Below are 21,897 nucleotides of genomic sequence, written 5' to 3' on the forward strand. Positions count from 1 at the left end.
TGCTGTCTGGGGACCGGCACTCTAGACAGTGTTAGAGGCACTTCTTTCCTGGAGTTGGGGTAAATAAAACAATATTAAAATTTTTTGCTTTATTCTATATTCTGTAATTTGCCTACTGCTGACATTGAGAAAGTCAGAGTTTAAGAGGTTCTTTTAAAAATATTACTATTGCAGTAATATTTTTATTACTGCAGGATATTGAACCTAGTGCCTTAAAATATTGCAGGAGACTGAACCTAGTGCCTTAAAAATACCAGATAAGTGATTTATCACTGAGCTCTGTCTTTAGTCTCCAAATAGTTTATTTATTTTTAGCTCTGGGGATTGAACTCAGAGCTTCATGAATCTAGATGAGACCTCTCACCTCCAACCACTTATGAGGAGGTGCGTTTGAAGAAAGTTCCTCAGTCTACCAAAGGAATCTAGGCAGAGGACTCATTCAGATAGCCTTCTGAGAGGACTTGGCCCATATTCACCCTGACTTTACAAGGCATGTTGCTGCTGAGACTAGCAATCAGCTGCACTGATTCCCAATGGTGAAATAAACACCTGTGTTTGATGTGTACCTAAGGTGGGTCATGGGGGAAGAGAGTGCTTGTCTCATGTACTGATATTGAGCTCAAAAGAATCAGCCAGGAAAGCAAGACTTCAGCAGAAATGATTCTATGCAGAATGCACTGAAACCAGGGCTCAGAAAAAAAAAATGACCAGACACTCTAATTTCTAAACTAAGACTTGTTTGATTAGAGCGATTTTTTTAAAAAAAATCTTTAAAACATCTTCACCAATAATAATTTTAAATATCATTATCTGGCAGAAGTAAAATAAATCAAGTGCAGAAAAAAATCTATATTCTCACATAAATGTGGAACCCAAGAAACTGAACTCATAGTGAAAGACCCCCGGAGGAGATCTTCCCTCAGGAGAGACCCCAAGTCCAAGGAACACACCAAAACCACGGATCAGATGCAAACAGCAAGAGGGTTTATTCAGATACACAGGTACCAGGGGCGACAAAGTCTCTCGGAGGACTTGCGCGCCCTCCTTGGGTAAAGGGGACTTTTTATAGGATCCCAGGGGCAGAGGCACGGTTACAGAAGCGAGAAGCATAGTTACAGGGTTCCCATTGGTTGATTCAAAGAAGGCCAGGGTGAACTTGGGGACATATTTTTAATTCTCGGAAATTTGATGTGTGTGGCTGACTTGGCCTTGGGGGTGCTTTCCCAGCCCAACTGTTTATTCCCCAAGGCCAAGTGGCCAACCATAGATATCTTATTTTGACTCAACGGTTTCTCTCCCAGGGCGGGTGATCAGGGTGAGTGTTTCCTAGGTCCCAGGCTTTTGCAGCTGGCTGATTACGGTTTATGCCAAGTGGTTTATCTAAACGTACATTTTGCAGTTAGGCCAAGGACGCCCTGTTTTTCTGGTACTTGCCTCGCAGAATGGCATTTCTTATGCTAAGTAAAAGCCTGCTATAAGCGGGGTCTTTCAATAGGAGGAAAGACGCTGGACAAAGTACATGGTGATTATTAGGAAAGTGTTGGATATGAAGTGATACTAGTAAAAGGGTGTGATGCTCCAGTTTGTCAAGAGGCTGTATTTTACAGTGTGATGGCTATACTTAACCAAGTGGCATATTATTGAAAATTCCAGGCTGGGCATGGTGGTGCACACCTTTAGTCCTAGTGCTTGGGAGGCAGGCAGGCAGATCTCTGTGAGTCTGAAGCTACATAAAGAGACCCTGATTAAAAAACAGCAACGCAAAACTAAAATAAAGCAAACAAACACACACACACACATACACACACACACACACATACACAGAGAGAGAGAGAGAGAGAGAGAGAGAGAGAGAGAGAGAGAGAGAGAGGGAGAGAGAGAGAGAGAGAGAGAGAATTGCTAGGAGATAAATTTCAAATATTCTTATAACAAGACATAATTTGTGAATCCATGAATATATTCTTCAGCTTAATTTAGTTTGGTCATTGTATAATGTATACATATTTCAAAACATCACATTGGATACCATAAATATGTATTTGTAAATTAGAAGTAAAGAGTGAACTGATAAATTATGGAGGTAAGTTTTATGCAGGAGGCAGGGGAAAGACTCTTCCCAGCAAGATTCTAGTGAGACTATGAAGACAAAAACCAATTACATATTTTGGTTTAATTTTATTTTGCAGATGTTTAGAATAAGTTCTTGACAACATAGTTACACAGAGGGAAGAATAAAAGGATTCTGTGTACCCATTGCACAGAAATAGCCTGAGGCTCAGCCTTGTTTTTCTTCTACTACCTCCATTCCCACTACACAGAATTACTGAGTTTTATCTATAAGTAAATTAAAGGAAAGAAAAAAGACGAAACCAAAACCACATTTCTAGATGGGGAAACTCAAGCTCTTAAACAATTTTAATGTCATAAGCAAGAAGGCCTCCAATGGAAAATCCTAGATAAAAAGACACCTTTTCTATGCTTCTCCCACTTCTAAGTTGACCTAAGTGTGTGGGTGTAATTGGTATTGTGATTTTTTCATTGATTCCATACTCTATATATAAATTGTTGTTTTCAGCTCGTCCCTGTAAACGAAGCAAAAGATCCTGGACTTTTTTCTCTTCCCATACTTTTCCACTATGCCACAAGGAATTAATATCAGACCTTTCAAAATTTTCATCAATTTTTCCTTTGTGGATAAGTCTGTTCCTATTGTTGCCTTTCCCAAGAAAGAAATACGCAATTGGTTGCTTCGTGCGATACATGCGTTTATATTGCCCCCTGAAAGAATTTTCCAGTGCCCGAGCGTACTTTTCCAGTTGTTTAGAATCTTGATCTAGTTGTTGGTTTTCTGGCCAGAATAAAAGAGAAGCTAGGAAATAAGGTTCTGAAAATTGGTAAGTCAGTCCAATTGGTTGCAGGATCTCTCTAAGCTGCTCTTTCAGTTTTTTAATTGGCTTCACTAATTTGGAGGTAGGGTTAATACAAGAGAGAATGATGTTGGCCAAGATGAAATTTTGCTTTTCCTTTTGTTGGGTTTTGCTAACACATTGCTCAAGAAGGGAAGTGTATTTGTTCACTATATCTTCCATGGGACCCACAGCATCTTTTGGACTTTTGATAAGATATTCTAAGAGTCCAGAAAACTTGTCTGCTTTTAAAGCTTCTAGGCTTCTCCGAGTCCTTTCTACTTGAAGTGGTAGACTGAGCTTTGATCTAAAGTTTTGATTTTGTGATTCTTCCAAGGGACCAAATATTTCTACATACCTTTTAAAATATCCAACCATCTTTCTCCGACTTTTAGCCTCTTCATATTGCTTTATATTATTTCTGGGTTTTAGAAGGACAAAGTAATCATCAAAAAAGTCAAAGGATCTCTTCAAAGAAGATTGCAGGTTAGTTAGATAAGGAATAAAATTCTTGAGTGCTAACTTAAACTCATTTAGATTACCTGGGATATCCCGATTTCCTGATATAAAGTTAATCATATCTCGTTTAGATAGTTCATTTTTGTTGTCAAAAAAAGGAATGAGTTCGAGGATCTGGATAGTGTAGAGTCCAACTTCTATCTCTCCTTGATAACCAGCTATGTTGTAAGTATCATACCTCCTTTTTGACTTCTGAAACAGCCTTTCTTTCCCTTCATACTCTCTATCTTCAGTTTGCCGTTGAGACTCTTTGAAAGCATCTGATGCATGCACAGCTGAATCTAAAAGCTCAGTTAGCTCATCAACCGAGATAGTCCCATTTCTTATGTTATCTTCTATCCACCATCTTATTTTACTTTTGTAGACTTGACCTAGTGTATCTGAGATGTAGGAATTATCAGGCTCTATCTTTTTTGCTTGTTCTGCCCAGATTAGAGCGTTTTTAAAGTCCTTCTCTTTAAGATAGAAGTGTCTTGCCAAGGCTTGGCAAATGAATGCATTGGGGTGAAATCTACGGGTAGCTTCAAGTAATACACCTTTAACTGCGTCATTTCCTTCCTCTTTATGTAATGCTTCGATGAATGGGGAGAACCAGTTTCCACTCTCACCTTCATGTTCATTGCGTTGTCTTGTGAGCAGCAGTGTTTGCATGTCTTGGAAAAACTTGCTTTTTCCTAAACCCATATCATAGAACAAATTTTCTGTGAGCATATCCATCACAATTTCACTTTTGTTCAAGTTGTAGCTTCTCTTCAGCTCCTCCAGTGAGACAGTGGCAATTAAATGGTGAATGATGCGCACTCCACAGTAGCTCCCACATTCTATCACCTCCGATTTGATTAGAATTGTAGAGTACGTACCCATCTTCTCTTCAAACTTTTCTGTCCCCCAGAAAGCCTTTTTGTTTGAGATTCCTAGGAAATACTCACACTGTGAGAGGGAAATGGTAGTGTCGGGTACATATGCATTAAGAAGAGCCAGGAAAGCAAAGAGCTTTGCTTCCTTGGTGGCAACATTTTGTCCTTTCAGAATGTTCCTGACTACATTTTCTATATACTCTCTGTTAAAGTTTGTTTTCATGATCATAAAAGAATAAAAATCTTCAAAGTTTTTATGCTGTTCTTTGATTTCCTTCAATTTAAGCTCAAATGCTCTCTGTTCTTTGTCAGACAGTTGGTGTACCAGAGCAATGCTGTCTGGGATCTTTGCACTTTTCTCAGGATTTTGTGACCTTGTACAGTTTAGAATGATCACCAGAGGCTTCTCATATCGAATACATTTGTTAGCAACAGCAGTTTGAATAGCAGCCTGAAGAAGGTAGACGTTGTCTTGCTCTTCAAAATCATCAACGAGGAGCAGCACAGGTAAGTACTCCTGATGGCTGGTTGCTCCATAGGTGATTAAATTTGTCACCTGTTCTCCAATTTCTGAGAAATCCTCTGTCTTGTTTTTCAGCACAGCACATCTGAACTTCTTTCTTAGCTCCCAGAGAATATGCATGGCCAAAGTGGTTCCTCCACAGCCCGGATGGTGATACAGATGAATAATTTTTGCACACATTGGTTGAGAAGAATCTGCCCATTCTTGAATTTTTTTTTCAAGTTTTACATATTTATCCCTTTTCACAAATGATGAAGAATAGTTTTCAGAAGAGAAGTAGAAGTTCCACCAGGACACTTTGCCACCCCTGTAGAAGTCTTCCTCTTTGGATGTCTTGAATTCAAATAATTTCTCTTTGTCTTTTTCCAAGAGTGTACCTTCACATTCATTCTCACAGAGAATTTCCAAGGCAGTCATGATTTCTTCTTCCTTTTTCAGAAGAACAGTAGATGAACCAACAGATGGCAAGAATCGCTTTGAAGACTGAGTTAAAGATTTTAACTTAAGAATAGTACCATTTATCTCTGCAAGATTTAAAGTAGAAATACTTTGGCTTGATAATTCATTTTGCTGTCTTGATAATCTTGCTTCAAGTAGGTCTTTCCATACCTGAAATATGTCTGAGTGTACACAAATACACAGTATATTTTCCATTCCTTTGAGATCTTGATAGAAAGCACAGAAAGTCTCAATAAGAGGGTCTCTTGGATCATCCACAGGGGACAGTAATAAAAATATCACCAAAAACCTCCCTTTTGGCATTATGTCATCACGTGTAAGAAATGAAATCAGCCTCCTGACTTCGGAAGCTCTTTCTCTTTGCCAGGAAAATGGATCTAAGGGTTTGTATTTGTCACTTTCCAGGTCTAATCTGCCGTTGCAGAAAATCCAGCTGGGTTGCTGGTAAAGATTCAGACTAGAAATCTTCTCATTTAATGTAGTTTTTCCTTCTACAAACAGGCTTGGAAAGTGGAGATTTGCTACTCGGCTTCTTTTGAAAGCCTTGACTACACCATTGCTCTCAGATTCAGGATCAAACTCCAACACAGCAAACCATTTAATTTCCTTCAGGAAATCTAAGTGACTGGTTTGATTTGGATGGCATTTGTTTGTAACAAGTATATACCACTCATAGTATGAGTTATCTAACAGATCCTGGTATCCTGTCAACAGGTCAATTAGCTTTTGTCCCTCACTCTTTTTTCCATTTGGTTTTACTTTGCATTTTGTTTCTGCTTCTTTCCTAGAGTCTGCCACTGCTTTTAAATCTAACTTAAAGGCTTTGAAATCAGCTTTATTCCCTATGATGTCCTTACTTTGGGGCCCATCTCGCACAAAGACTGAATATTTTGAACTTTGTTGCCATGTTTGGTTCTTAAGATGTTGCATTTTGATCTGGAAATAGTCTTCTCTACATTCAGAGTGTTGTGGAATGACATCTACTTCAATAACAAATTTGTTAGATGGAGTACTATTTGGCAGTAAAACTTCCACAAATCTTGGCTCTCGAATACACTTCTTTGCTTGTTGGACCTGATGGACCTCAAAATACTGGTCTATCATCAGATTGAAGTGGTCAATTAGGGCGTCTTTAGTGACAGTGGTGAGTTCCACGCCAACAATTTTCCCTTGGGGTTTGTCTTTGACTCCAAAATGAATGGTGCCATTGGTACGTGAATTCATACATGCTGAAGCAAATCGGAAGGTCTCATTGCTAAATTTCATCTTAATGTCCTCTTCTGTGGCTGTTGCTGTATTTGTGAAGGCTTTGAATTCATGTACTGGGTCAATGAGATTGAGTGGCCCTGTTTCAGGCTGTAGGATGAAATGTAATTTGTAACGATAGGGATTACTGAATTCATTGAAAGGGTATGCAACACATGTTGGTCCTGGAAATGACTGTTTATCCTGTAGCTCTGTTTTATTTCCCATCAGCTCATTTTTTTCTGATTTAGAACTTTTAGCCTCTGGCCTCACTGCAGAGGCATCCATCTTATCTGATTTCTCTTCACCCCTTTGGTTTTGCTTTGAAGTCTCTCTACTTTCTGTCTGGGTTTTAGAAATATTTTTACTGCCTTTTGTCTTCTTAGGTGTCTGAGTAGGATGTTTTGAAGATGCTTTCTGCAATTCTTTGAATAGCTCTTCTATTTGGATTGCTGGCCCATGGGTTATGCCCATTTCAACAAGATTGTTTTTATTTAACCACTTCAAGACTGCTCCACTCACATCCTGTGCCAGCAAGATTTCCCTGTGCTTTTGGCCAATCTTATGACTTTCTAACCACAGGTTTACATCCTCTTTGGTCCAGTCATCTGTATTTTTTGGAAGGTTGAGTTTCTCTGTCATTCTGATAGCTGTATAGAGAAAAAGAAAAATGATGTTGTAGTTTATAAGTGAAAATGTGAAACATTCAGTTTTTAAATAGGTAAAATATGCATGTGTCAAAACATTTGTAAAGTTTCTGACACCAGTTTATTTTATATCAACCAAGAGAAATACCACCAAATACACATGCACAACACTTTTCTTTACCAAATTGTAGCACATTATTTCCAGTTCTTTTTACTTTCATTGCCTTATAAATGGAATATATGGGAATACTTCCATTCATAGATCATCCTTTTTATAGTTGTCAACTATAATGTGTGTTTTCTGTATTATTAAGGATATTTAACCCTGGTATATAGAAGGAAAGAAAATATGAAACTAAGTGTAGAACTAAGCATAGATTGTTCAACTTGATGTGATACAGACAAACAAAATAGAACATATGAGTGTTAAGCATAGTTAGAAAGGAATATAATCTCAAACAGTAATTAAAGATTTATGATAGACATAAAATACTTAATATTTTGAGCTATTAATTGGGTTTCTCATTGGTAAACTATTCTGATGCTTTGTGTTATCTACTCAGAAAATATAAATCCCAGGGTAGGCTATCAAAGTAATTGACAGTTAGATGTGGTCAGACGTAATTATTTGTCTACATCTTTCTGATTAGAGAAAGTGTATGCCGTCGACTGAGAACCTTTTGTATAATTCAGTCCTAAAATTGGACAGACCTAAAACATGTACACAGAAAGAGAGGTAGGTTTCAACATTTCAGACAAGATTGTTAGAATTCCTGGCCAACCCCCCCACCCCAGCTACATGACAGCACATACACTGTCCAGACTGCCCAGTAGCCAGGCAAGAGGCTTAGTCATCCCAGGGTCTTACATCCTATGTAATCCGTGTGCTGCGTGATCACATAATTTGCTCACAGCATGATCACACAATCCATGCACATACGTAGCATAGCTACATAAGCTCATATGTGCATGCGCAGGGGGAACCTATAAAAGCAGGTTCTATCTATCTATCCCTCCTCTCTCTTCTTGCATGACCTTTCCATAGGCCTAAGCATCCCCTTTTGTTTCCCTTCCCCTAATAAACTCTTATAGTGGGCTTTGTTGTACCTCATGGCTTTTCTTGCACTGTCATTTAATGAATAACATTGTGCCATTTAATAAATAACAAAGATGAGATTGGGTGTATCCTGGGTGGTATTGTCATAGTCAGGTTTCAACATTTTAATCTAATTAGCAAAAGGATGTTATTAGATAACCATAATTGTGTATATATGGTAAAATATCTAAAAAAAACATTTTAAAAGCTATAAAAAGTAATACATTGAAATATGCATATAAATGTAATTATAGAAAAATTATCAAATAACTCAAAAGAAGACAGAAAGATAAGATGGACAAAGAAAAAATAGAGAATAGAGAGAGCGCAGAAGCAGGATTAAGTCCTAACATAACAATAATTACTTTCAATATAAATGTTTATATACAGAAATTAAAAATATAGAATAGGTAGACTGAATTAAAACTATGGCTATACTCTATCCTGTTTATATCACACCCAATTGAAATATGATATGAGCAATTGAAAGTAAAAGTATAGATAGATCTATATCATTCAAATATCATTCAATTAAATACAGACATAGTAATACTAACAAACTACAAAGTAGATAAAAGAATAACAGAATAAAAAAAATAATCAGAGATAGGGATATTATATATTGATAAAAGGTCACCCAACAAGATGTTACAGAAAACCTAAAGGTATTTGTAGCAGGCAAAATTTACATCACCATTGCAAAATGTGTGATGTAAACACTGTTAAGATTTTTACAATTCTAAGCAAATCTACATAAATAACTATAGGCATTAATACCTTTCTTTGCCATAACAGTTGATACAATAGTTAAAAAGCAATAGAAAACATATAGAAAAATTTAAAATTACCAGTTTAACATTACCATCAATCAATAGGCTCTAAATAGCATTTATTGAATAATCTAAGAACCAAAAAAGACAATTTTTAATAGTCAAGATTTTCCATTTCCTAAACTATAAAACAAAACTTCAACAAACTTAAAATAACTGAAATCATGCAGAATGTTTGCCAATCATAATATAATCTTCATGATTTTTATGCATTTATTTAATGCATTTGAGTGTATATTTTATGTGGGTGCACATGATTGTCAACTTGATGGATTTTAGAGTCACTATAGAAACAAATCTTTGGGCATTGTGGTGGTTTGAATAAGAATGACCCCCATAGGTTCATACAATTGAATGCTTAGGGAGTTGTACTATTTGAAAGGATTAGGAGGCGTGACCTTGTTGGAGAAAGTATGTCACTGACGGTTGGCTTTGAGGTTTTTAAAAGCTCAAGCCAAGCCCAGTGTGAGGGCTATTATCAGTCATCAATTTAATTACATCTTGAATGAACTACAATAAAGTAATGGATTGTAATCCTGAAAGTAACTACAATGAATGAATAAATAAATGTACAATCAAGTACACCTGTGAGAGATTTTGTTTGCTTGGTCTGAAGTGGGTGAATCCACTTTTAGCCTAGTACTTTGAGGTAGGAAGACACACACAATTGATCTGGATCTTGGGGAAGGATGACACACCTTTAATCTGGGCTATGCCTTCTGCTGGAAGTCTATATAAGGACATAGAAGAAGGAAGCTTTTGCTTTTTTGCCTGCTTGCCTTCACCTTGCTAGCACATCCTTTCCTTCACTAGAATATTTAATCCTACTTCTTCAGGATTTCAGCACATACTGAAGACTAGCTAAGACATCCAGCCTTGTGGACTGAGCAACTATTGGATTCTTGGACTTTCTGTTCACAGCCAGGCATTGTTGGATTAGCTGGACTTCAGCCTGTAAGTCATTTCAGTAAATCTCATATACATATATACATGCATACATAAATACAAATATATACATAATACACACACAAACACACACATATATTCATTCTATAAGTTCTGTTACTCTAGAGAATCTTGACTAACACACTCAGTGATTCTCTCTTCCTGCTGCCTCAATGTAGAACTCTCAGCTCCTTCTCCAGTACCATGTCTGCCTACATGCCACCATGGTTCCTGCCATGCTGATAAAGGACTAAACGTCTGAAACTACAAGCAAGCACCAATGAAATGCTCTCCTTTATAAGAGTTGTCATGATCATGATGTCTCTTCACAGCAATAGAACAATGACTAAGACAGGCATGTCTGTGAGAAATTGTCAAGATTGGGCTAATTGAAGTAGGAAGACTCAACTTAAACATGAGTGTTGTTCTAAGGGCCAGGGTCCAGGACTGAATAAGAAGGAGAAAGCAAGATGAGCACAAGAGTAGGTGGGTATTTTTTTAATCAGGACTGCCAGCTCCCCAATAACCACACAGAGACTTATTATTAATTATAAATGCTTGGTCAATAGCTTAGGCCTGTTACTAACTAGCTCTTATGTGCTTAATCAACCCATATTTCTTATCCACACTCTGCCACATGGCAGTACTTTTTTTCAACATGGCATGTTCATCTCCTGCTTCCTCTGTATCTGGCTTGAGACCCCATGTTTTTTCATCCATGTACTCTCTTTTTGTCTACAAGTCCCACCTAATCTCTACTTGAGAGCTATTGGCCATTTAGAAGGCCATTTTGGCAAAGACACATCTTCACAGTGTAAAAAAAGATTGTTCATAACACATAAAAATTCATCATTCTCTGCTTCTTTACTGGGAATCCATGATGGAAGGAGACAGCCAATTCCAAAAAGGTATTTTCTGACCTCCACATATTTTGTGTGACATGTTCACACACACACACACACACACACACACACACACACACACACACACACACTCTATACTTGATTTTTTAATATTTTTTATTATTTTATTTTATTTTACAATATAATTTAATTCTACATATCAGCCACGGATTCCCTTGTTCTCCCCCCTCTCACCCCCTCCCTTTCCCCGCAGCCCACCCTCCATTCCCATCTCCTCCAGGGCAAAGACTCCCCCGAGGATTGAGTTCAACCTGGTAGACTCAGTCCAGGCAGGTCCAGTCCCCTCCTCCCAGGCTGAGCCAAGCATCCCTGCATAAGCCCCAGGTTTCAAACAGCCAACTCATGCACTGAGCACAGGACCCGGTCCCACTGCCTGGATGCCTCCCAAACAGATCAAGCCAATCAACTGTCTTACCTATTCAGAGGGCCTGATCCAGTTGGGGGCCCCTCAGCCATTGGTTCATAGTTCATGTGTTTCCATTCGTTTGGCTATTTGTCCCTATGTTTTATCCAACCTTGGTCTCAACAATTCTTGCTCATATAAACCCTCCTCTTCCTTGCCAATTGGACTCCCAGAGCTCCACCAGGGGCCTAGCATCCAGATCCCTCAGTCATTGGATGGGGTTTCTAGCACCAATTAGGGTGTTTGGCCATGCTATCACCAGTGTAGGTCAGTTTGGGCTGTCTCTCGACCATTGCCAGCAGTCTATTGTGGGGGCATCTTTGTGGATTTCTGTGGGCCTCTCTAGCACTTTGCTTCTTCCTATTCTCATGTGGTCTTCATTTACCATGGTCTCCTATTCCTTGTTCTCCCTCTCTGTTCTTGATCCAGCTGGGATCTCCCACTCCCCCAACCTCTCTTTCCCTCTCTACTCACAATACCAGGGAGGCTACCTGGAAAACAGGACCCCAAAAAAGACACAGGTATCACCCAATGATGGAGAAATGGATGAGATCTACATGAACAGCCTGGACGTGAGTGGGGGCTATACTTGATTTTTTATTTTACATTTTTATGTTAGCTTTAGTTGCTTCACTTTACATTTTCAAATATGTACCTCCCACCTCCTTATCACTCTGTTCATCCTCCCTCCTCTGCACAAATCTTCCTCTCATGTTCATGTTCATGTCTATTCTTTTTGTTTTGCAACCCCCAAGATTAGTCAAGGCCATCTGATGCATATTATTCTTTAAAAAAGTTTGAAAAAAAATTTTAGCAAAATTTTAGTAGTTTTATGGATAGACAGTATTATTGTAAAATTTATATGGAAAAATCAGAGAATACAGTACAATAGGTTAGAGAATAAGGTAAGGGAGTGTTTCAAGACATTTTTGACAACTGCAATTATTTAAGGACTGTGCTATTAGTGAATAGACAAATATATCAACAGAGCTGATTAAAGTCCCAGAAATAGACTCATGAAAATATATCCAAATGATACTTAAGATAGATGCAAAAGTTGATTGTGTGGAGGATTCTAGGATAGTCGTCTCAACAAATGATTCTAGAGCAATGGGAAATCCATTTTATACACAAAGTGAACTTGAAATGCGTCATAGATTTACATATGTAACACAAGACAATATTATGAAAATATGTACAAGAAAATCATGTTTAGATATGTTCCTTGTATTCCTGATCTCTCTAAGACCTTTATCATGAAGGGGTGTTGGATTTTGTCAAAGGCTTTTTTAGCATCTAATGAGATGATCGTGTGTGTTTTTTTTTTCTTTCAGCTTGCTTATATGGTGTATTACATTGACAGATTTTTGTATGTTGAACCATCCTTGCATCCCTGGGATGAAGCCTACTTGGTCATGGTGGATAATTTTTTTGATGTGTTCTTGGACTTGGTTTGCCAATATTTTGTTGAGTATTTTTGCATCAATGTTCATGAGGGAGATTGGTCTGTAATTCTCTTTCTTTGTTGCATCTTTGTGTGGTTTGGGTATCAGGGTACTGTAGCCTCATAAAAAGAGTTTGATAATGTTCCTTCTGTTTCTATTAGGTGGAACAATTTGAAAAGTATTGGAATTAGCTCTTTTAAAATCTGGTAGAATTCTGTGCTGAAACCATCTGGTCTTGGGCTTTTTTGGTTGGGAGACTTCTAATGACTGTTTCTATTTCCTTAGGGGTTATTGGTCTTCTGTACCCCAGAATCTAATCAATATTTGTATGTATAATTCAGCTATTATTTGGCTTAAAAGGGCTTATTGGGAAATGTTATCATTTTTACTATTTTCCACAGAGAAAATTTTCTCCAGTTCCAAATAACCCTGGACTTTTGAATTATAACCTGCTTTTATGTTCAAGCTGTCTGTGTATTATTTCTCCTGCAGTTGTACATAAAATGTTTTTACATTCAAAAAAAGGACAAATAATATAGAATTGTATTACATGAAATATATAGAATATACAAATTCATAGAGACAGAAAGATTAGATGTTATCTCAAGATGGAGAAGAAAGGAATATACAGCAATGATTTCCTAAGTACAGAATTTCTGTTTTGTGTGATGGAAAAGCCCCACAAATGGACAGTAATATCAGGACATAATATCATGAATGTAATAAATCAATACAATTAATGTAATTAATAAATATCATAAATATAGTTATTGAATGAATACTGTGAATGTAATCAATAAATACCACAAATGTAATAAATATCATGAGTGTAATTAATGAATATCATGGGTGTAATTAATGTCTTGAATGGAATTCATGCCACTGAATTGTGAACTTAAAAATGGTCACAAATGCAAATATTATAAAAAAAGAGCTGGGCGGTGGTGGCGCACGCCTTTAATCTCAGCACTTGGGAGGCAGAGGCAGACAGATCTCTGTGAGTTCGAGGCCAGCCTGGTCTCCAAAGCGAGTTCCAAGAAAGGTGCAAAGCTACACAGAGACACCTTGTCTCAAAAAAAAAAAACCAAACAAACAAAAAAAGAAAATCTTCATGATCTAGTAACAGTAGAAAATTCTTGTCCTGCTACCAAAAGCATGATTAATAATGAAAAAAACTAATAAATTGAACTTAATCAAAATTAAAATCTTTTTCCTACAAAACAACATTAAGATGATTAGAAAACAAGCTATAAACAAAGAGAAATATTTATATTCAAATCACATGAAGGATTTGTATCTATATTAAAGTTTTAAAACTTGTAAGTGAAAATACACAACTAGAAAACTAACAAAGGAGAGGAAGAGATATTACTATTGAAAATATAAATGGCAAATATACACATTGAAAGATGTTGAACATATTCAGCCATCAATAAAATGTAAATTAAAACCACAAAGAGATGTTACTACACAGCCATCAGATGAATAAAATAGTGACAGTGATCACTCCAGGACGTGATGACAGTCTAGAAGTTTCCTCCATGACTCCATGAATAAGAAGTGTCAGGGTAGCAAAGGAGAGACCATATGCTGAGGAAAGAAAGAGCGCTGGAAATCAAGAAAGAAGTGGGAGGACACCAAAAGAGAACAAAGAAACAGAAAGATGATGCATTGCATGTAGGAAACAGACAATGCCCCCATCCTTCTACCCCATAGTTGGGGGTAGATGGGGCCTGAGGGGGCAACAGAGAGCAGAGGCCCCAAGCACTAGGCAAGCCCTGCAGCCCTGGTAACAACAGACTGGCAATCTTGGCAATAGGAAGAACTCCAGTCCTCCCAAGGCTTAATCCAGTGTGCTGTTGTAACAGGAATCTTAAAAGTTCTTATTAATAAAATCAAACCTGAGGCCAGTTATTGGGGTGAACACTGGAAGATCAGAGAGACAGAACAAGCCACAGCTAACCTCACCTGTGACAGTGACTCTCCTGTGTGGCAGGCTAGCCTTATAGAACAGAACTAAGGTAAACACAGGCAACAGGTGCTCCACCACAGCAGGAAGAAGCATTGGCAGAGAACACAATACCTTCTATTTTATTTTATTGCTTATTTGTATTAATATCTTTTTATTTAATTTTCTAATTTTCTATTTTATGTGCATATCTTTCTTTAACCTTTAAGATTATTTTTGATATGTACATTTCTGTATTTGCAGCATTCAGTTGGTATGCTGTAGCTTGTGGAAAAGGCTCTTATATTTATCCTTTTTTTCTTCAAACCAAATACACAATGTTTTTTCTACTGTGTTTTATACCTTTACCGTTTGCCCCCATTTTCATTCTTTTTTTTATTTCATAATTTAATTTAATTTTACATATCAGCCATGGATTCCCCTGTCCTCTCCTTGCCCCCGTCCCCCCAACCCCCCCCCCCCCCCCAATCACATCTCCTCCAGGGCAAGGACTCCCCTGGGGATTCAGCTCAGCCTGGTTGATTCAGTCCAGGCAGGTCCAGTCCCCTCCTTCCTTCACCCAGGCTGAGCAAAGTTTCCCAGCATAGGCCCCAGGCTCCAAAAGCCAGCTCATGCACTAAGGACAGGTCCCTGTCCTACTGCCTGGGGGCCTCCCAAACAGTTCAAGCTAATCAACTGTCTCATTTATCCAGAGGGCCTGATCCAGTTGGGGGCTCCTTGGCTATTGGTTCATAGTTCATGTGTTTCCACTAGTTTGGCTATTTGTCCCTGTGCTTTTTCCAGTCATGGTCTCAACAATTCTCGCTCATACAATCCCTCCTCTTTCTGGCCGATTGGCTCCCAGAGCTCCACCTGGGGCCTGGCCATGGATCTCTGCATCTGCTTCCATCAGTCATCATGACAGTTAGGGTGTTTGGTCATCCGATCACCAGAGTAGGTCAGCTCAGGCACTCTCTCAACCATTGCCAGTAGTCTATAGTGGAGGTATCTTTATGGATTTCTGGGGACCTTTCTAGCACTTTGTTTCTTCCTATTCCCATGGGGTCTTCATTTATCATGGTTTCTTTTTCCTTGTTCTCCCTCTCTGTTCTTGATCCAGCTGGGATCTCCCGCTCCCCTAAGCTCTCTTTCCCTTGACCCTTGCCCTTCATTACCCCCACTTACGTCCAGTTTGCTCATGTAGATCTCATCCATTTCTCTGTCATTGGGCAAACCCTGTGTTTTTCTTAGGGTCCTCTTTACTAGGTAGCCTCCCTGGAGTTGTGAGTAGCAGTCTAGTCATCCTTTTTTTTTTTTTTTTTTTACATCTAGTATCCACCTATGAGTGAGTACATACCATGTTTATCTTCCTGAGTCTGGGTTACCTCACTCAGGATGATTTTTTTCTAGATCCATCCATTTGCCTGCAAACTTCATGATGTCATTGTTTTTCTCTGCTGAGTAGTACTCCATTGTGTATATGTACCACATTTTATTTATCCATTCTTCAGATGAAGGGTATCTAGGTTGTTTCCAGGTTCTGGATATTACAAATAATGCTGCTATGAACATAGCTGATCATGTGTCCTTGTGGTATGATTGAGCATTCCTTGGGAATATGCCCGAGTGGTATAGCTGGATCTTGGGGGAGATTGATTCCCAATTTTCTAAGAAAGCACCATATTGATTTCCAAAGTGGCTGTACAAGCTTGCATTCCTGCTAACAGTGGAGGAGAGTTCCCCTTTTCATTCTTACTATCTCCATTATTACCTCTTCCCCATTTCCTACTTCACTACTTAAATATTGTTACCCTCCTGCAAAAAAAAAAACAAAAAGATAAAAAAGAGAAATAATAAAACAATCCCCCACAAACCTCTATAAACTGCATATTCCACAACTCAACCAGTACCCTAGTGCTGCTGTTCCCAAACTTTATAGAGGACACAAGTCAAGATCCCAGTGTCTTGCCTAGCAGCTGACACTGGGACTGCTGTCACACCATCACAGCTGTCACTGTTACTACTACTGAGTGTTAGTTATTAACACTCAGACTGACTGGGTTAAAAAACAAGAGCCTCCTATTTGTTGTCTCCCAGAAACTAACATTGGTAGGTGTGGTAATTTGAATATATTTGGCTCCCATAAACTCATAGGTAGTGGCACTATTAGGAGGTGTGGCTTTGTTGGAGGAAATGTGTCACTGTGGAGGAGGGCTTTGATGTCTCATATATGCCCAAGCCACGGCCAACTTCCTGTTGCCATCAAATCAAGATGTAGAATTCTCAGCTCCTTCTCTTTCACCATGTCTGCCTGCATGCTACCATGTCCTGTCATGAGGATAATGGACTACACCTCTGAACTGTAAGCCACCCAATTAAATGTTTTCCTTTATAAGAGTTGCCATGGTCATGGTGTCTCTTCACAACAATAGAAACTATAACCAAGACAGGCCCATAGGAAGTGGCACTATTAGAAAGGGTGGCTTTGTTGGAGGAAGTATGTTACTAGAAGTGGGTTTTAAAGTCTCAGAGCCCAAGCCAGGCCCAGTGGCTCACTCTCTCTGCTGCTTTTGGATCTGGATCTAGAACTCTCAGCTACTTCTCCAGCACCATGTCTGCCTGCATGTTGCCATGCTTCCCACCATGATGACAATGGACTAAATCTCTGAACTGTAGGTCAGTCTCCAATTAATTGTTTTCCTTTATGAGAGTTGCCGTGGTCATATTGTCCCTTCATAGCAACAGAAACCTTAAGACAGTAGGAAAGACATCTAAAAACTGAGAGTCAAAGGTTAGAAATTAATCTTCCAAGCAAATGGAAGTTGCAATAACAAATAAATAGACTGACACAGTGATTTTCCACATCCGAGAAAGAAGCCTTCAAATCAAAACTAAGAGGAGAGATAAGGAAAGCTTTATGGTAGACCATCCACTGCAGCCTCCACGTCCTCTCTGCCCCCATTCCCAATGATCATGCAGATCTTCTCCTAAGCCTTCCTCCACTGCCTTATCCCTTTGTCCCAGCCACCACCCATAGGCACTCCCTGGACACTCCCTGGCCATGACAGCCAGGGAATCATGTAGGTGATCATCATGCTCTCTCCTCTTCTCCAATCACAATTCTCCAGTCTTACCTGCAGCTTCATAGCAGACAACCTGCTGTGGCCTATCCTTCCTCTGCCCCCATTTCCGTGGTCTACACAGATCCTGGTGGGACACTCAGCTTTCCTCCCTCTATGTATTCCACAGCTCCTCCCCTTCTAGCTCATTCAGCTCCCAATACCTAGAAACAAGTTGTACACTGAGTGGCAGGACCCTGAGTGCCCACACTTAGATTTCAGAAACATACTCTACCAGGGCAAACCACAGGCACCACACTCTCCTAAGAATCTGAGAGAACAATGGAAAACCAAGAATGGAATACCCAGTAAACAAAGACAAGACCAGATATCAGCACCTAGAACTACAATGATCCAAAACTCAGATGCCTAGATACCAGCATAAAAACACAATCAATAATAGCTGGGACAATATGTCTCAACTAGAGTCCAACAGCCCTATTACAGGAGGCCTTGAGAAATGCAATGTAGCTGAAGCACAAGAAAGGACTTCAAAATAGCTACTATGAATGTGCCCAAGGACCTTAGAGGGGAGATTAACAAATCCCTTAATGAAATCCGTGAAAACACGAACAGTGGAATGAAATGAAAATGGAAATGGAATCATTAAAGAAAACCCAAATAGGTAAAACTGGAAATGAAAAATTTAGGAATTGATACAGGAAGCTCAAAGGCAAGTTTCACCAACAGAATACTAGAACTGGAAGAGAGACTCTCAGGCATTGAAGACAAGATAGAAGAAATCAGAACCTTGGTCACAAAACATCCTGGAAATCTGGGACCCTGTGAAAAGTCCAAATCTATGAATAATAGGAATAGAAGAAGGAAAAGAAACCCAGAAAAAGGCACAGAAAATATTTTCAATAAAACCACAGAAGAAAATTTCCCTAACTTAAGGAAAGGTGTGTCTATCAAGGTATAAGAAGCATACAGAGCCGGGGTGGTGGCACACTCCTTTAATCCCAGCACTTGGCAGGCAGAGCCAGGCAGATCTCTGTGAGTTCGAGGCCAGCCTCGTCTACAGAGTGAGATCCAGGACAGGCAACAAAAACTACACAGAGAAACCCTGTCTTGAAAAACAAAACAAAACAAAACAAAACAAAACAAAACAAAAGCATACAGAACATCAAATAGACTGGATCAGAAAAGAAATTTCCCACGACATATAATAATCAAAACATTAAATGTACAGAACAAAGAAAATGTGAAAAGCTTCAAGGGAAAAATACCAAGTAACATATGAAGGTAGACTTATTGGAATTACATTCCAGTTTTCAATTGAGACTCTAAAAGTCAGAAAGACTTAGAGATCACAGATGCCAGCCTAGACCACTATAACCAGCAAAACTTGCAATAACGGTAGATGGAGAAAGACATTCCAATATAAAAACAAAATATAAGGAGCACCTATCTACAAATCCAATTCTACAGAGGTGCTAGAGGTTAAACACACCCAAGGAAACACAAGAAATAATTGTCTCAGATCAGCAAATTAAAAAGGGGGAAGAAACCCACACCAGAACAACAAAATAATGCTGTCTTAGTTATAATTGATGTGATGAAACATCATGTCTAAAGCAACTTTGGAAGGAAAGGGTTTATTTGAGTTACACTTCCATATCACTGTTCACCAATAAAGGAAGTTAGGACAGGAACTCAAACAGGGCAGGAACCTGGGGGCAGGAGCTGATGCAGATGCCATGAAGGAGTGCTGCTTCCTGGCTTGTTCCTCATGGCTTGCTCAGCCTGTTTTTTTTTTTTAAATAGAACCTAAGATCACCAACGTAGGGGTGGTACCACTTATAATGGGCTGGGCCTTCCACCATCAATTATTAATTAAGGAGATGCCTTGCAGGCTTGCCTAGAGCCTCATCTTATGGAGACATTTTTCAGTTAAGGCTCTTTTATCTCTGATGACTCTAGCTTGTGTAAAACTAGCTAGCAAAATGGAAATCAACAAACTGCTCATCGATGACTCTCATTACCAATGATCTCAATTCACCAACAAAAAAAAAATACAGACTCACATGATGCATACAAAAAACAGGATTCATTTTTATGCTGTGTCCAACAAATATACCTTAACATCAAGGATAAATATCACCTCAGAGCAGAAGGATGGAAAAAGATATTCCCAGAAAATAGACCCTAGGATTAAGCTGGTATAGCCATTTTAATATCTGACAAAATAGACTTCAAACCAACACTATTCAGGTGAGTTAGGGACAGACAGTACATACTCATCAAAGAAAAAAAAATCTACCAAATCTATACATCATAAACAAGGGCACCCAAATTCATAAAAGAAACAATACATTACTAAAATCACATATTGACTCTCACACACTAATAGTGGGTGAATTCAATAACCCACTCTCACCAATAGACAGGTTATCCATACAAAAACTAAACAGAGAAATGTTGGATAAATAACATCATAAACTAAATGGACCTAATGTGTATTTACAGAACATTTCAGACAAACAAAAAGAATATACCATCTTTGTAACACTTTATGGAACTTTCTCCAAACTGACCACAGACTCAGACACAAAGCAAGTCTCAACAGATACAAGAAAACTGAAATAGCATCCTGTATTCTATCTGATCACCATGGATTAAGGTTTGGATTCAACAACAGAAAGCTTACACACTCATGGAAACTGAACAACTGAATTAAAAATGGGTCAAGACAGAAATTAAGAAATTAAAAACATTTTAGAATTGAATGAAAATGAAGACACAACATACTCAAAGTTATGGGACACAATGAAGGCAGTTATAAAAATAAGTTCATAGTACTAAGTGCTTACATTTAAAAAAATTGAAAGAGCTCATCTTTGTAACTTAATAGCACACCTGAAAGCTCTAGAACAAAAAAAAAGAAATAACCCAAAAGGAGCAGTTGTCAAGAAATAATCAAACTCAGGGTTGAAATCAATAAAATAGAAGCAAACAAGCAAACAATAAACAATACAAACAGTCAAGGAAGCAGAGTAAGTTCTTTGAGAAAACCAACAATATTGACAAATCCTTATCCAAATTAACTAAACACAGAGTGAGAATATCCAAATTAACAAAATTTAGCAACAAAAAGGGGGACGTAACTCAGACATGGAGGAAATTCAGAGAATCATATGAACATACTTTAAAAGCCTGTTCTACACCAAAATAGAACATTTTAAAGGAAATGGATAATTTTCTTGATATATACTAACTACCAAAGTTAAATCAAGGTCAAATAAGCAATTTAAACAGATCTATTTCTAATGAAAAAGAAGCAGTAATTAAATCTCCCAACCAAAACAAGCCCAGGGCCAGAGGGTTATAAGGCAGAATTCTGCATACTTTCAAAGAAGAATTAACACCAATCTCCTCAAACTATTTCTCAAAATAGAAACAAAGAATATTGCCCAATTCTTTATACAAGTCCACAGTTACCCTCATACCTACATCACATAAAGACCAAATAAAATAAGAGAATTACAGATTAATTTCCCTTATGAACATAGATGTAACAATTCTCAATAAAATATTTGCAAACAAAATCCAAGGAAACATAAAATAGATCATTCATCGTGATCAAGTTAGCATAATTTGAAATATATATATATATATATATATACACACACACACACATACATAAATAGAATATGTACAAATAGAAAAATGTAACCCACCATATAAACAGATTGAAAGAGAAAAAACACATGATCATCTCATTAGATGTAGAAAAGGCCTTTGACAAAATCCAGCACCCCTTTGATGACAAAAGTCCTAGAGAGACTAGGGATACAAGGGACATATCTCAAAATAATAGAGGCTATGGCAGTTTGAATAAGAATGACCCCCATAGGCTCAAATTTTGAATGCTTAGCCACCAGGGCTATTTGAGAAAGATTAGAAAGATTAGGAGGTGTAGCCTTGTCAGAGGAAGTGTGTTACTGGAAGTGGGCTTTGAGGTTTCCAGGGTTCATGTCAAGCTCAGTGTCTCTATCTTGGCCTTCGGATCATGATGTAGCCCTCAGCTAT

General features: G+C 38.2%; 1 protein-coding gene across 1 annotated transcript in view; it reads right to left on the reverse strand.

Annotated features, from left to right (window-relative positions):
- Window positions 1-1,859: 1,859 nt before the first annotated feature.
- Samd9 (sterile alpha motif domain containing 9) overlaps window positions 1,860-21,897 on the reverse strand; it is a 36,326-nt gene continuing 16,288 nt past the window's right edge. The window contains exon 3 of the mRNA XM_059257339.1: window positions 1,860-7,159. Coding sequence (XP_059113322.1) covers window positions 2,406-7,151 — 4,746 coding nt within the window. The 5' untranslated portion in view covers window positions 7,152-7,159 and the 3' untranslated portion in view covers window positions 1,860-2,405. The remainder of the gene's footprint in view (window positions 7,160-21,897) is intronic.

Source organism: Peromyscus eremicus, chromosome 3 (assembly GCF_949786415.1).
Source record: "Peromyscus eremicus chromosome 3, PerEre_H2_v1, whole genome shotgun sequence".
NCBI classification, from domain to species: domain Eukaryota; kingdom Metazoa; phylum Chordata; class Mammalia; order Rodentia; family Cricetidae; genus Peromyscus; species Peromyscus eremicus.